General features: G+C 36.6%; 1 protein-coding gene across 3 annotated transcripts in view; it reads right to left on the reverse strand.

Moving 5' to 3' along the window:
- Positions 1–6,863: 6,863 nt before the first annotated feature.
- The window catches only part of LOC134531128 (ATP-binding cassette sub-family G member 4-like), a 350,550-nt gene continuing 341,524 nt past the window's right edge, over positions 6,864–15,889 (reverse strand). For all 3 annotated transcript variants that reach the window (XM_063366709.1, XM_063366711.1, XM_063366710.1), the window contains exon 14: positions 6,864–15,093. In XM_063366709.1, the coding sequence (XP_063222779.1) occupies positions 14,997–15,093 (97 nt within the window). In that variant the 3' untranslated portion in view covers positions 6,864–14,996. The remainder of the gene's footprint in view (positions 15,094–15,889) is intronic.

The following is a 15,889-nucleotide window of genomic DNA, read 5'->3' on the forward strand; positions in this document are numbered from 1 at the left end:
AAATTGTTTTTACCTTAGTTTTACTTTTAAAGTTTTTTTTGGGGGGGGATATTGTACCCCTTTTCTCGGGGTACTGTTTTACTAGAAAATTAAAAGGAAGTTTATATTATAGTTTTCCTTTAGTATAGTTTATATTGAGTATTGGTGTTATCCGTACGGCGGTATTTTTGAAATGTTGGTAACGTTTTTCAGCGCTAGTGTCGCCTGGGAGCACCTGGTAACAGTTAGTTTGAATATCATTAAATAATTGTGTTTATTAGCTATAGTTATAATGTAGTTATATATTTGCATTTGTATAAAAGTATTTTAATTATTAATGCGACAGAGCAAAGTTGGACAAATTGTGATCGGGGTAAAATGAAACAATTCACGAGCACGGCGCGCATGCGCGCGAGGGACAGACTTTTTTCCCCTCCCTTGGTTGAAGGAGGAGAGGGGAATGGCAGGCGATCAGCTGTTCTGTACGATGGGCCGGCGAGTGTGATTCGGTTCGCGCCAGGGGCCTCGCTAAAAATGATTTTTGCGAGTGTAGGGCCGGCTTGGCCAGCAAATAACTCGTTGATACGTGTGTGGAAGAGTAGCTGTATAGCTGGTGAAGATGATAGCCGCTGTTCTATCGCGGCGGAACGAGGCTCCTTCCGGCTGGTATAGCCGTCAGCACCGACTGGCCTGAGGACCAGTGGGGTTTAGCGAGGATTCGCTAATCCAACGGAGACGCCGAGCCGATACGTGAGTGACTTCCCTTGTGATTCCCCTTGTGCCACGGAGTTATACTGCAAGAGATTGGTGGCAGAAATAATTACATCAAGCCTGAGAGTGTCATTTTACATCGGAGGTCTGGTTCCCCCAGTTACATGTAACAATTTTCGGATATGGACACGTGAAGTAAAAAATTGATAAAATTCAAATGGTAGAGACTCGTGTTGAACGTTTTAAGGGTACCTGTCCCCCGAACACTTGAGCACGTCGCGTAACCAGGAAGGCCTTTACTAACTGGAACTTGGTTTATTTGAGATTTTAAATAAATATAAAGTGTCTTGGTAACTGATGTTAAGATTAGGGTATTTTTATATTTCCTTATCATGTGTTGGGTATGAATATATATATATAGTTTATAGCATCGGGCCCGATTTAATTAATAGGTACCGGCGAATGCTTATATTTTTTTTATGCTTGTAATAGTTTGATGTCAGACTTTCAGATTAATAAATATTGTCTTGTCGTATTTGCCGCAAAAGTTGTGCTTTCTCAAGCAAATTCCTTTCTTTTGTTGTTTAAATTAAGCCCTGATATTTTCTATACCCGCGTTGAATGCCGAGAGGTTTGGGTGAATTGTGTGCCGTAACTTATTTTGCTGATATGTCGGATGGCGATACACTATACCAGGTAATTCCCGGCAATTTTACGCGGTTCACGACGCTCCCTAGGGGCTTGCGGGGGCGTCAACACTTGCATGACCTAAGACAAATCTTTTTACCTAGTAATCGTTATTCCGATGTCGGCAAAGCCTGAAGAAATCTACTTATAATTTATACAAGCAAATAAATTATTATTTAATATGTGATTTAGAAGTCATTACGTTAGTGTGTGGTTATTATTAATCCAGCAACAAGCCACATGTTGAGAATTGTTTTTCACAGAATTTTTTTTTACAGAAGCCGATCAGAGAATGTGCGATGTAAAAAGGAGAGGGAGAGAGAAACACGTAGGCTTTTAAATTGCGTTATTAGTTACTTTATCTATTGATAACCTTTTTTAGGCATTCAAAATCAAACATACCTACAATATCTACAATAGGCCTACATATCTGTACATACAGTACACGCATATCTAAGCTACACATTACCTCCCAAATCACATCCAATACTTTTTGTTCTTGTTTTATGTTTGTCAAGCTGCAGTTTCTTCTTTGCATCTTGAATGTATGGCGGATCTTTGATGCTCAGCCCTCGAGCTCTCCGCGAATCTATTATTTCAGGCAGAAGACACTCCTTGTAAAATGTCTGAAGTTTTGGAAGCATTCTACTCAACCAAAATTCTCTACTTATTCTGACTTCGTCGATCAGTAAACCTGTAAAATAATCCATATTTTTAATATGAAGATGACTTGTGTTATGAGTGCAACTGAAACATACACGGGACTTGCATTTTATCAGAATAATAGCTGTTAATTGTGATTAACCAAAAAAATTCAAATATAATAATTTCATACTATATATTGGCCTACTATAAATTGGGTAAGCACTATTATTTTTAGATTAAGAAATATAAATTAAAGTTTAAGTGAGTTGTTTTATTATTTGTATGGCGTTATGTCCAAAAGACTTCACTGAATCAAAATTCCCCATTGCATCAATCATTCAAAGAACGTATTATTTGTATAGTTTAATAACTTTTGTCTGATAGATATTCACTTATTTTAATAGGCCTAATAATAATGTTTGTGATTAGTTTAGTGAAGTAAATGCAACATTAATTCAAATATAACAACTCTCGTATAAATTACATAACTATAACTTGTTCTACGTCCTCAGATATATTATGCTATTGTATGTATATAATGAAGGCATGTGTGTATTCAGTAGCGTAAACTTATATTGCCGAAATGAAGAGCGATGCGACGCACATATGGTCCCGGTCCTACATTTTACTGTACACTATAATTCTACACTCTTCGCAATGCTGCAAAATATTTACAGCAATATAAGTTATCGTATATTAATATATATATATATATTTATAATATACAGACAACTGGAGCAACGAAACATTTACGTTTAACATTTGATTTTGTATGGGTAAACTTTTTTCTTCCTTTTTTTAAATATGAACGCAACTGAGCGTAATAAATAATTACGTATTTTTCTGGATTTATTTATTAACAATACTTGCTTTGCGCAAATAAGATGAAATCATTCAAGCATTGCAAAATAGTTTTCTCACTGACCCTACAATAACAGTTAAGTATATGTTGTCAGATAACACGCAGGCCCAATGTATTAATGGTTTTTAAGCAATTTTTTTATTTGTCTGTACGCTCTCTCGCCGATATTGCGTGCGTAATCACACTTAATCTGCTAAATATAATAAATATTTCATTTCTAAATAAGTATACGAATTCGATAGAGGTATTTTAATGAATACTACTTACTATGTTGAAGTTTGGAAAAAATATCCTAGTTAAAAGCTATGACTATATATATATATTTTTTTTCAGATATTGAACATTTTGTTTACCATATAATATTATTGATACATGTTTTCAATCATATTTAAGTCCACGACGTGTAGATAAAGCAGTTAACGAATGTTATGCTGAAGTTGTAATAACTTTGGCTATTCATTATAATTGGTTTATAATCAGTGTCACACAAATTGCACACATAGTAAATGACATAATTTTATTTGCATCGTCAGTAACATGGTAATATACACTTATAATTTGGTGGCCCACACTGAGGTGATATGGTATACCAGTTTGCAAATTCTGTTTTAGGGTCTAGGATTCAAACTGAGTATTTGTCAAGAACGAAGGGGGAAAATATACCAGAGTTTCGATGCCGTGGTGAGTCACGACCTACAAACTGTAAAAAGCTCTAGGAAGGCATTCGTACCTCCCCCCTCCCCCCCAAGGCACCAAGGCAGCTACCTGACAGCTTGCCTCCCTTCCTGCCCCCCTCACCCATCTAGCCATCGCTCATCTGAGATATTTGCCCCTGCCAAATTATTTCAATACAACAAATATATTATTATAGCTTTCCTATTACAGATAGAGACATGCGGTCTGAATCTTTTTTGATCTGAATAATTTGCAGAATATGCCTTAATATTCATTTTATATATAAAACGGGCAGCCTGTTTACAATAGAGTATTGAAAAATGAACAAGTCATTTAAAAACTATGTGAAAATGTTATTAAAATAATGGGTATTAACGCAAGTGTATACCTGCATTATCTGCGTTTTGGTTTTTATTTCACCTTTTTATCTTATTTAGTGCATACATAAAAGGTAATTTAGTTAACATTGATTTTCCTATACTGGCAAGATGCCAGCGCCCGACCATCCAACAGCCTTAAGGAGACCCAATAACTTATTAGTGGGGGAGCAAATGGTAATAAATTTGGCTTCTGTGGGATTTTTGTGGTACAATATTGGGAGATGGTTTTTCTGACAGGTATTAACACAAAGAAAACGAATATGGATGTTGCCAGTCTCAAAACTTGTGCAGAACGGCGGGGGAGAGGATTCAAAATGGCCGAAAATGAGTTACACCTGAACAGCAATAGCTTCTTCATTTATAGGACTACAACAAATTTTCAAAGTTTAAAATACTTCTAAATTCAGTTCATAAAGTCATGTAAGTATTGTAATTACTAAATATAAACACATCTAATAATCAGTTCCACTGTCTTCATCAGAACTATTGTCTCCATTCCGGTTGAAACAGTTATTTAGATCTTCTTCCGCGTCCACACAATCACACAAGTCAGTGCATGGAAAGCAGTGACGTTTGCATTTACATAGAAGTTATGAACATCTACTCTTTTTGCATTAACATTTCACTAGCTCCACAATTGCCTGTGGGGCAGGTTTCATCGTAGTCATCTGTGGTACCAATTCACATTTTTGTCTTTCCCATCCGTAGCCATCTGGCTGTGGAATCGTCGGATTCGCAACATCATCATTTCGCCATACCATGGCCTGAAAATGTGCTCTGAGTATAGCATAGCGAAGAGATGACTGTGTTGGTGGCATTTTCTCCGATTCAGCCATTTTATTTTGAAACAAAGTAAACCGGACAGATCCAAAATCAGATTTGGCAGAGTTTGGCATGTACAGTTTACAAACAAATCGTTCTAATGCTTCAAAAATATCATTAGATGGTGTAGCATCCAATCCCAAGTTAGCAAAAGCTTGCAAAATATGTGTATCACTTTGCTGAAATGCTTTCCAACATGAAAGTTTACCTTTGTCAGCGAAAGCTCCCGTGGTATCACTTCCAGTAAATGCGTGAAACCCAGGCAGTGCATTCACTTTTTCTTCGCCTAAGGCATTGCAGACTGGTTTTAGAACAATTCGCCTTTTCTTCTTACCACTACCTACAGTACACGATGTTCTAGAACATGGCATGGGGTATCGCCGAAGAGGCAATACAACAACATCGGTATCTGGTAAGTGAATATCAATAGTAGAGGCACCTCGTAAGGTTGCATCAGCAGCATGTAGTATCAATTTTGTGTCAGCTTCTTCATGTGAGCTATGTAGGTGCTGTACTGTGATGTGTGTTGCTGCCACTTTATCTCGCCATGCCACAATGACATGCAGTTTCAGTTCTGTAAACCGACAGATAATTTTATTTGCTAAGTAGGCAGTGTATAGAACTGTCCTTTTTATCAGCCATGACTTTGTAGCAGTTGAAATGTGATTCACTGGGATCTATCACTTCGTCCCCCTCTCGAATGGCTGTAAGCTCAGAGACTGAACCCAAAGGGTCCCAGACGTCGAGGTTATAGTCACTATCAATGTACCTTGGAATGACGACAATGGAATAAGCTGGCTGGCCTGAGCCAAGAGAGAAGAATTTTGCATCATGAGAGTGTGTCTTTTTAAAGTGTCACATGTAACGTGGCTTTCTTCAGATCAAACGAGGCCTTAGCCTTTTAAGCAGACACGGCTTTGAAGGTCTGCTTTCTCGAGTCTGCAGTGCATGCACTAATCACTCGATCCGGACTTAATGCATCGTCTGGACTGGGTCGATTATCTTCAACCTCACTCTGTAAGGGACAAGGGAGGCCTATTGATTTTGTACATTCCAGACTGCAGCCAGGCTCCTCCTCACCCAATGCAAGTTCGGTACCAGAAAAGGCGAGCGAGTCACAAATCGAATCAACTAACATAACTTGCTGTTTTTGGTCCAAGACCTCAGTCTTCCTCTTAATGGGATGAGGGAGACCTATGGGCTTTGTTCATTCCTGACTATTCCTGACTACTTCTAATCATCCCTTACCTCCTTTTTGTCATACCTGATGCACCCCTTCTTCAGCACTGCCCTCACAGCTGGGCTTTGCTGCACTCATACATTGCAGCCTGTGGCTCCCACTGCTGTTGCCAACTCAACTGCCTCCTTAAATGTTGTCTTTCGTCAGAAGTGTGTGTTGCACCTTTGTGTTGCGAGCACTACACACCACCCAATCTTGCAAACTGAGATCTAAATCCACACAACTGTAGTGGATGCTAAGCCGTCGCAGATCTGCCTCGAATTCCATCACAGATTCGCCTTGCTGATTCCTGTTATAGAATTAAAATGATTCCACAATCACACTCAACAAATGGTGAATAAGTTTGCCTGTTTTTCATCATTGTGTTTAATTTTGTTTGTCACAAAATAGTACCCCAAATGTTCCGAACATGTGTGCCTGGCATCACGCGCTGGAACAAATTCTCCAAATGCGGGAACATTGATCGACACAGTGGTGTTTGTTTACATTTGTCTGCGCGCACGCCTGGGTTGGAAAATAAAAATCATTCTCTTTGTCACTATTATATCCTCCCTACACAACTCCCACCTTACTGTTATTACTTCCCCCGCTCACCAACATCCTGACCTACAACACACATGACCAAACGACCTCACAAGCCACCATCTTAACCCAGCTCCAACCACAGGCCCAACCACCCTCCCTACACCACACGTACTATACAACACTTTCCATAACTGCGCTGTTGCGATCTTGCAGGCACGATTCTATCCAGGTACATGACTAAACATGAAAAAAGTTCACAAGTTTCACATCCACACGTTTTGGTGATGCTCTGTAAAGTCAAGGAAGAGCTGGATAGTGGAAAAATTAAACACATTACTGTATGTGTTTATAAGAAATTTATTACGAAAGACTATAATAATTTAAGTAGAGAATATTAATTACACTTTAATAATACAAATGATAATACAATGTGATACAGAGATATAAGGCAGAAGTTCAAGCTACAGACTACTGTTGAATGACCAGGTATTGCTGTGAGTGGCCAACGAATGTATCATGTCCCACAGGACCACACTTGGAGCAGACAGCTATAGCACCACACAATAAAGTCAAAATCCAACCTGCTATACCATGAAGTTAAAAGACTTAACTACAGCAACTCGTGAGACATGTGGTCACTACTCTGTGTTCAATCTGGTGCTGCATTTTAAACATACAAACAGTTGAACTTTTTGAATAATATTATTTTAAAAATCGCTCATACAGTTATTGCAGTGGATCTCGTAGGTTTTCTGGAGAAACCGGCAATAACAATATGGTAACATAAGCCTGTTACACACATTCAAAAATTTAACAGTTCCACATGGATGTCTGTTGTAGGAATTTCAATAAGAAATATGTGGTAGATTGCAGAACACTTTATTTAACATGACAAGTCCAGAGTAATTGCAGTTTTATCACTGAAAAACACCACTCTTGACTTTAGAGAGAGACTAGTCGAGATTTTTTTGCTATGGAATCAAGTTGAGTTGAGTTTTGTGTAACGACAAGTCCCAGTGAGAGACAGGTTCCTTCAAGTGACTTTATGTCATTGTAATATTTACGTAAGTCAGATAAATGTCTTATTACATAATTACATATTAAAATATAATTTACATTAAAAAATAGAGCCATTAAGGGCAGAAATATTTAATGCACTGTCCATAGTTTTTCTTTGAAAATTTGTAAACAACTTTTTTGTATGAAATAAAAATGATATAAATAGTGTGTTTTAATTATTTTCAAAGTGTTCAACTTAATAATTTATGTAGTTATGTTACTTTTGAAAACACAACTACATATTTGCTACATTCAGTTGTGGTCGATTATAACAATTAGGTGATGTTAGAAAATGTTTTCTTTATCATAAAATTATTTACCTAATTATATGAAACACCTGTCTTACTGTTAAAGGCTCACCCTGTAACATTGCTCTAAGCCATGAACAAAAATTATTAGATCCGGCTACATTAATAGCTGTTTTGTTAGGCTAGGCGAGGCAAAGAAAAATGGATTAAATTATTATAACCTTCACATGCAATGAAAGATACATCAGTAATTGTTCCTTATTGCATATACAGCTGTATTTTTTAAATAAAATATTAAAATAATGGAAGTAATGGGTTGTTTTTGTGATGCAAAACTGTAGAAATATCAAAATATGTTTAATATAAAAATATGTATAAAACTTTGAGGAATATTGTTCCCAGAAGCAATGGTTCTGTGTAACATATCCAATTGTATTTTTATGTAAAATATAAAAATAAAGTAAGCAATTGAATGTGTTAGTGATTTGAAACTGTACAGTTGACAAAATAGTATTTTGATTTTGAAGATACGCATTATAAAGCTTTGATATAAACTGGATATACGATAATGAACATTTTTCCCGGAAGAAATTGTTCCGTCAAATGTATCCAATTGTATTTTAACATGAAATATTAAAATAAAGCAGCAGTTAAATGTATTTGTGATGCGAAACTGTGCTATTACCAAATTAAATTGATTCTGAAAATATAAATTTAAAACTTTGATATAAACTGGATATGCAATAAGGAACATTTAGGTACTGAAACAACATGATAGAAAATATCTATAGCCACAGAAATACATACATGTGTTCAGAGACACATATGCTTAGCTTTGTACTACTGTTAAGCAAAATAACAATGTAAATATATTCTGTCCTCAATATCAAAAATGTGCATATGAGTTGTTAGGTCAGTTCGAAACCTGCAGCAAGTGTTATGGTGACCTAAGTTTTTGTGAGCAGTGATTGCATCTTTATTCAGGCAGCTATAGAAACTTAACACTATCTGTGTATGCAATTCTTTGCCACATTTTTTAGACTCCAAGCAAGTTCTTCTTTTAAACTGCACAGTACAGTTAACAGAATTCACCTCTATGACAAAACAACACAACTTGAACTAAAGAGTGAGTCTTGAACAATGACTCAATTGCCAATCCAGTTCCATCCCTAATAACTCAACTCAGTTTGGTTTAATTAATCTCGACTCGGTCCCGATTCTACCCATTGTTGTTGGGTACAGTCGGCAAAGTACAGTGCAGTACCTATCAATAGCAACTCATACTCAGCAAATAGCATGAAAAATATATTTTATTCAATTATATTAAAAAGCACATACTCCTGCAATGTCACGATACGTGCAGTGAACTGTAGAGGACACAAGCAAGGACAAACATTTTGCAACACAAAGTTCTCGTCTAAGGAAACAACTAATACACAAGTGTAATCAAACAATAGCTGCTCAGATACATCAACTTAATTCAGAATATGAAAAATATATTTAAAATTGAAATACCTAAGAAATGTTTGACTTTAGTCACCAACTAATAAGATGAGATGTTATATAATGCTGCCAGCTTGTTTAATTCAGCAACAGTATAAAATCACATTATAAAGAATGGCTGAAACGGATTAATTTTCTGTTAGTTTCTTAAAACGAAATAATGAATCGCCATATTACTCAAACTTCAAATAAATTAACCAACATATACGTAGGTATTTGGATGAAATCATTTAAAATTGATATTTGCAGCAAACACCTGACTGTTTTCACTAATCAAGGGGAGCAATGCTGAGAATAATTCTAAATTGTGGATAGTTTGCTGAGTTCACGTACAAGTCAAAGTTACATTGGTCTTGTAAAGCACAGATTTAATATTTATTGAGAGGGTGTTAAGTGGCTTTATATGAAAATGTTGAACAATTTTTTTTAAGAAATATTAGTATGAAAAAAAAACCTGTTCCATGTTACAGATTTTACTGCGGTTTTGATAACTAAAATAGTATTTAAATTCCAAAATTATAGTATAACTTTATTTAAACCACTGAATTGTGTTTTTTTTGCCAATATTTGAAAAGATGTTTATGTAGATTTTATCACTAAAGTTTACATAAGCCCATAGCACAAAGAAATTTCAAAGATCTCTAGAGCATGGAAATTATGTAACTTATGAAAAAAAAGATTGGTCATAAGAAAGTAGACAATTCTCTAAAATTAAAGACATCCACAATCATTTCTTAAGTTTTCAGTTCATGTCACTACAAAAATTAAACTTATTGTTGGAATATGTGTGAGGTGCCATATTTTTATTTTATTATTGTAAATTATTATTGTGTAACAATCATATGACATAATCTGTGCATTACTTGGAAATAAAATGACACCTTTTCATTATACACATAAATTTATCATTTAACAGTATGACAATTGAAACCAGTTGACTGTTTAGTCATTTAAATGTATGCCATATTGTTTCATTGCACAGAATTAAAACAGAAAACTTGCAAATCACAATAAAAGCCATTTTAGAAATTACAATGCTGATGCAATGCTGTTGGTTAACATTTATTATTCAACCTACATGGCCAAATATATTCTTAAATATTTTATTAATATTACAAAAAGTTTACAAAACAACCAAAATGTAAATTAACTTATTAAGGTATGAGTAAATCTAAAGTGGTTCTAAAATTATAGTAATAAGCTAAAAAAATTAAATGAATTAATGTATGTACCAAAATCAGTGTGCACGAGTCCTAATCACACTTAACCACTCTCATATTCATAACATTAGACATTTTAAGCTTGCTTTCAAAACAATACTTAATATAAGATATTCGTACCTAGGAGGACATTCAAACAGTCAATATATGGCTCCTTCAATTCAAAAACATTCGGAAGGTTTTCATTATTGGTCATCTAACATCTAACCATCTTATTGTGGCACACTTTCATGCAGCCAAAAATTTGGAAACCAAAATGTATCCAACTATAAGGGTGAGCACCCAAGCAAGGCAAAAAATGAGAAAATGTTGTCAAAAAAATGTATGTTAACTTAAACTGGCACATAAACTGCCACACTGAAGAAGAATGGAGACAATTGGTGGCGCCTCCTTGCCATTAGTGGTAGATATATTTTGTACGTCTTAGGGGCCCCATACACGCATAGTTCGGCCTTTCAATCAGCTTGAACAGACAATTGACATGTATGGGGTGGCCGGAGAGCAGATGGTAGAGACAGTTTGACTGTGGGAGTTCCCTCAATGGCACATCTCAGGCGGAACAGACATGTATGGGCGGCCGGAGAGCAGATGGTAGGGACAGTTTGACTGTGGGAGTTCCCTCAGTGGCACATCTCAGGCGGAACAGACATGTATGGGGCGGCCAGAGAGCAGATGGTAGAGACAGTTTGACTGTGGGAGTTCCCTCAATGGCACATCTCAGGCGGAACAGACATGTATGGGGCGGCCAGAGAGCAGATGGTAGAGACAGTTTGACTGTGGGAGTTCCCTCAGTGGCACATCTCAGGCGGAACAGACATGTATGGGGCGGCCAGAGAGCAGATGGTAGAGACAGTTTGACTGTGGGAGTTCCCTCAATGGCACATCTCAGGCGGAACAGACATGTATGGGGCGGCCAGAGAGCAGATGGTAGAGACAGTTTGACTGTGGGAGTTCCCTCAATGGCACATCTCAGGCGGAACAGACATGTATGGGGCGGCCAGAGAGCAGATGGTAGAGACAGTTTGACTGTGGGAGTTCCCTCAATGGCACATCTCAGGCGGAACAGACATGTATGGGGCGGCCAGAGAGCAGATGGTAGAGACAGTTTGACTGTGGGAGTTCCCTCAATGGCACATCTCAGGCGGAACAGACATGTATGGGGCGGCCAGAGAGCAGATGGTAGAGACAGTTTGACTGTGGGAGTTCCCTCAATGGCACATCTCAGGTAGAACTGACCTGTATGGGATGGCCTGAGTGGGGACAGCCTATTTGCCGGCGAGAGTCTTCTTTACGTTTTACACCAATTAAAAACTGTGTTCTACTTGCTATTTAATTCTTCTATCGCATACATTATTTAAATAATTTTTTAGCAGATCAGTTCTTTATTGGGTGTGATTGTTTCAATCATATAAGAATAATTTTTTAGGATTTGAATAGAGACCATCTTTAAAAGCTGTAAGTAAACAGTTTCTTTATTTATTCATAAGTGATTATGCTGGTATTTTGGGTACACTTGCAGTTCATCAAATGATAACATTTTCTCACAACTTTCTACGCGTGTACACTTGACCAAATTTTAGGTGTGCGGGAAGAAGCTAGAACCGGCGGAACCGTCTCAGTTTGGCACGTCATTTTGAACTGAGGGCCAAACCTTAGGACGGTCTAGGGTAGCCTCGTTACATACTCAGTATTTTCTTGTCTAGTTTTCAGCAGGAGTTACAGGATGCTGTTCCTTGCATGGCCACACTTCTTGTTCCAAGTGGGCGGGAATCCATCATGCGATGATTCGTCTCTAGTGAGCGCTCAACACAGTGACTTGTTCCAATTGCCAAATTCAACATAAATATACAATGGCTGGGAATATTTATCTATATAATCATTATTTTTAATTTTTTTTATTGGAGCTTCATGTCTTCATGAAAAGATCATTAGAGGCAGTCAAATATATAATATTCCAAAGGCTAAAAATTATATTATTTAAATTGTTAAAATTTATACTTTAATATTTCTTTAAAATGATTGTATAAAAATTTTATGAGCAGCAAGGTAGGTCAGAGTATTTTTTCACACTGAACAGAATAAGCTGATTGTCATGTAAAATTTTTTGTCTTAAGTTAACTATAATTATATTAATTTAAATTAAAGATTGGCTTTTATTGGTGTATGGTTTGTAGTTAAACTGTAAACTGTACATTACTAGCCACCCATAACACATGTAGGTATCCTTACTTTAAGTTTAATTCTAAAAATAGTAAAAAGATTAATTTAGTTTACTCACAAACTTTACATAGCACAAAATTGTAAATACTCCCTGGCATAATAAAAGTGATTACATTTTTTCATAAAGAACTAATTTATTATGTACATTTCCCAATATACCAGACACAGTTTTTTTGACAGTCATGAGACGTTTTCCTCAACTGATGTCTCATATACACTGTGGTGAGTTCAGGAGACCAATTAATACGTAGGTATCTGCAGAATATCATGTAATTCATCATTCTTGCATTTAATACAAAAACATGTTACTAAAAACCTTACAAAATGAGATAACCATAATTTTTTGTAACCCACAGTTTTTAAAATTTCAACATACTAAATAAAAATATTATGCAATTATTTGCTTCTGATACACACTTAAATAAATGTCTTGACCAAAGTAAATTGAGTACATATACTCAACAAATACAATTTGTAAACCATCACAAATGTTTTATGTTACACAAATGCCCTACAATAAAAGCATGGCATTCCTAAGGGAAACATGCATTTGTAGGGTATTTAATTAAATATAGTAATCAATGTTTAGGACTAGGGCTACATTAAAAAATGAGGCAGAAAACTAAAATAGACCTACAAACATAAAAATTGCTTGTCAAAAATGTTGGATACTTCAACGTTTGTAAATACATAGTCAGAAAATTCTTTGTGATGACTTTGACGGTACAAAGCGAAACTGGCTGCTTTCAAGTTCGTATTACATATAGCAATGTCATAATCTGTGTGCATGTAGGAGAGGTGGAAAAGTTAGACTGTTTTAATATTTAAGACCATAGTGCCTTTGAAAATTTCTGTTGTGTTGAAAACTACAAGCAAATTTCTTGCTAGATAAAGCCTGTGGATTATTTAATCTTGAGGTTCTAAAAGCTTTTTGTTGTTCTTGTTCTGCAAGGAGTAGCCAAACTGGGCCGGTGGGTGGTACGATGGTGGAATGTATGGGTTGTGTGTGATTTGTTAAGTGTCTTAGATGGTATCAATAAAAGGAGTTGCTTAACAGCAATTCATAAAACAGTACATAATAACGACTTAATCATTTAAATAGCTATTCATCATGCTGGCCCACCACAGTATAATCTGGCAGATACTGAGGTAGGCATACATACCAGATAAGGCCCGATACGGCTGACACTCAAGCACATGGTGAAAGCCAGTGAAGATCAAGTAACTTGGTATCTATATAAGTTAGGCCTACATGTACTCTCCAAAATATTACCACTTTCAACAAAACCAACCCAGTAGGCCTACGACTAACATGTATTTTGGTTCACTCGTAAACCTAGGCCTTGTACAAAATTTCTAGTGTCGTTATGATTTGTTTTGATGGTAAAGTGTGTTTGAAAATAGAAGCAAACAGTGTAAATAAAATTACGTCTTACAAATAAATGTTTGCAGTTGTAACATCCTCAGTTGCAATCAATCGCCACCTAATAACCTTCTAATTTCCAGTCAAAAACAAAGAGGTTCTCAAAATGCATGGGATACAATTGGAATTTAATCAAAATATTGAAGTTACAGCTTTTGGTGCAGTGCCAAGAGAACAAGAATATTGAGATATTTGTGCATGCGTACCTTGCGGATGGTAGAAAGTGGAGCACAGTTTCGCAAAAAGACATCAAAGGTAGCCATAATGAAGTGGCTTTTAGCCGGTTTCCGAGACTGAAGCATTTATTAAGATAAAAATACCTGTTTATGGGTGAAGAAAATTAAGAGTAAATTACTTGTGACTAAAAAACAATTAGAAACTAATGAAATAATGAAAAAAACATCTGCGCATGTTCACCATTGCTACCAGCCAAATACAGAATTACAATATTACAATATTCTATTAGGATACGTATAAATTAAACATCAACAACACAGAAAAACGAGACATAAGCAGAACCGAACATTTGGAATCTGTAGAATGATGCCATACAAACTAAACAGAGTAGTTGTCTCTAAGCATGTACAGATCACTGAAGGAACAAGCTGAGATTTATCCAGACCAAAGTTGTATTCATTTTAAACTTTAGACTTCAGTAACCATTCAAGTGCCGCAACAAAAGTGGTATCTATTTCGAGGCGCACGCTCAAAGTGCGTCGCGCCTGGAGATGTTCCCTGCAGCAGTCGCTGTGTACTTGGTGCCCAGCACCGAGAAGGCAAGAAGTGCGCAATGGAGCCTACTTGGCGAGCAACAGCTTCAGTCTCAGAACAACATACGCCAATATTCTCAGCAGCAAGAAGAATCCTATAAGCGCCACCACATCCACCCAGTACCTGCAACAAGACAAACAGAAACACTTCATCCACAACTATAAACACAAAATTATTAAAGCATTTATAGCTTTATTTAAGTGTAGACAAGTCCACCATTTTGGCATGGGCTAGAAACACCTGATGCCATGTTGTTCTGCGATCCAAGGACACACACAGAAACCACAGCAACATAGTATATCTATGGACTTGGGAAGTCTGCTAACACACCATAGATCACACTTAAGGTTACGTGCGATCAAAGTGGAATAGGGAGTGTTGTATTTGTCACCTTTCCTAATATGTACGTATGTCTTTGCTCTAGAACTTGATTGGTGATTACTTAAAGTGTTATTAATACTCCTCCCTGATGTTATATGTTTCCATCCCCCTTTTATGTGTATACCAATGAGAGTTGAACCATGACTATAGTCAACAGTCAACTTTAGAGAACAATCCTCCCAGATAAATGTGGAAGGTGACTAGTAAAAGACAAAGGTTAAAATTGTCTTTCATTTGTGCTCCCTCCCCCTCCACCACCTTGGAAGTGGCCTTCGGGATTCATTCCGAACCTCCCCCATCTCTTTTTCAGGAAATAACCTTTGGGGCCTGCTCTTTGCACGCCCCCCCCCCCCCCCCCAAAAAAAAAAAAAATCCGGCAGATACCTTTGGGGCTCACTGCAACCCCACCACCCCTCTCTGACGGACAAGTTCTCTTTAACACTGGAAATTATTTACAATTTGTAATTTAAAAATAATAATGGCATACAGAACGTACATGTAGTATATCAAGTACCAGGGTGTCTATAAATACCTGGTA

Source organism: Bacillus rossius, chromosome 3 (assembly GCF_032445375.1).
Source record: "Bacillus rossius redtenbacheri isolate Brsri chromosome 3, Brsri_v3, whole genome shotgun sequence".
NCBI lineage: Eukaryota > Metazoa > Arthropoda > Insecta > Phasmatodea > Bacillidae > Bacillus > Bacillus rossius.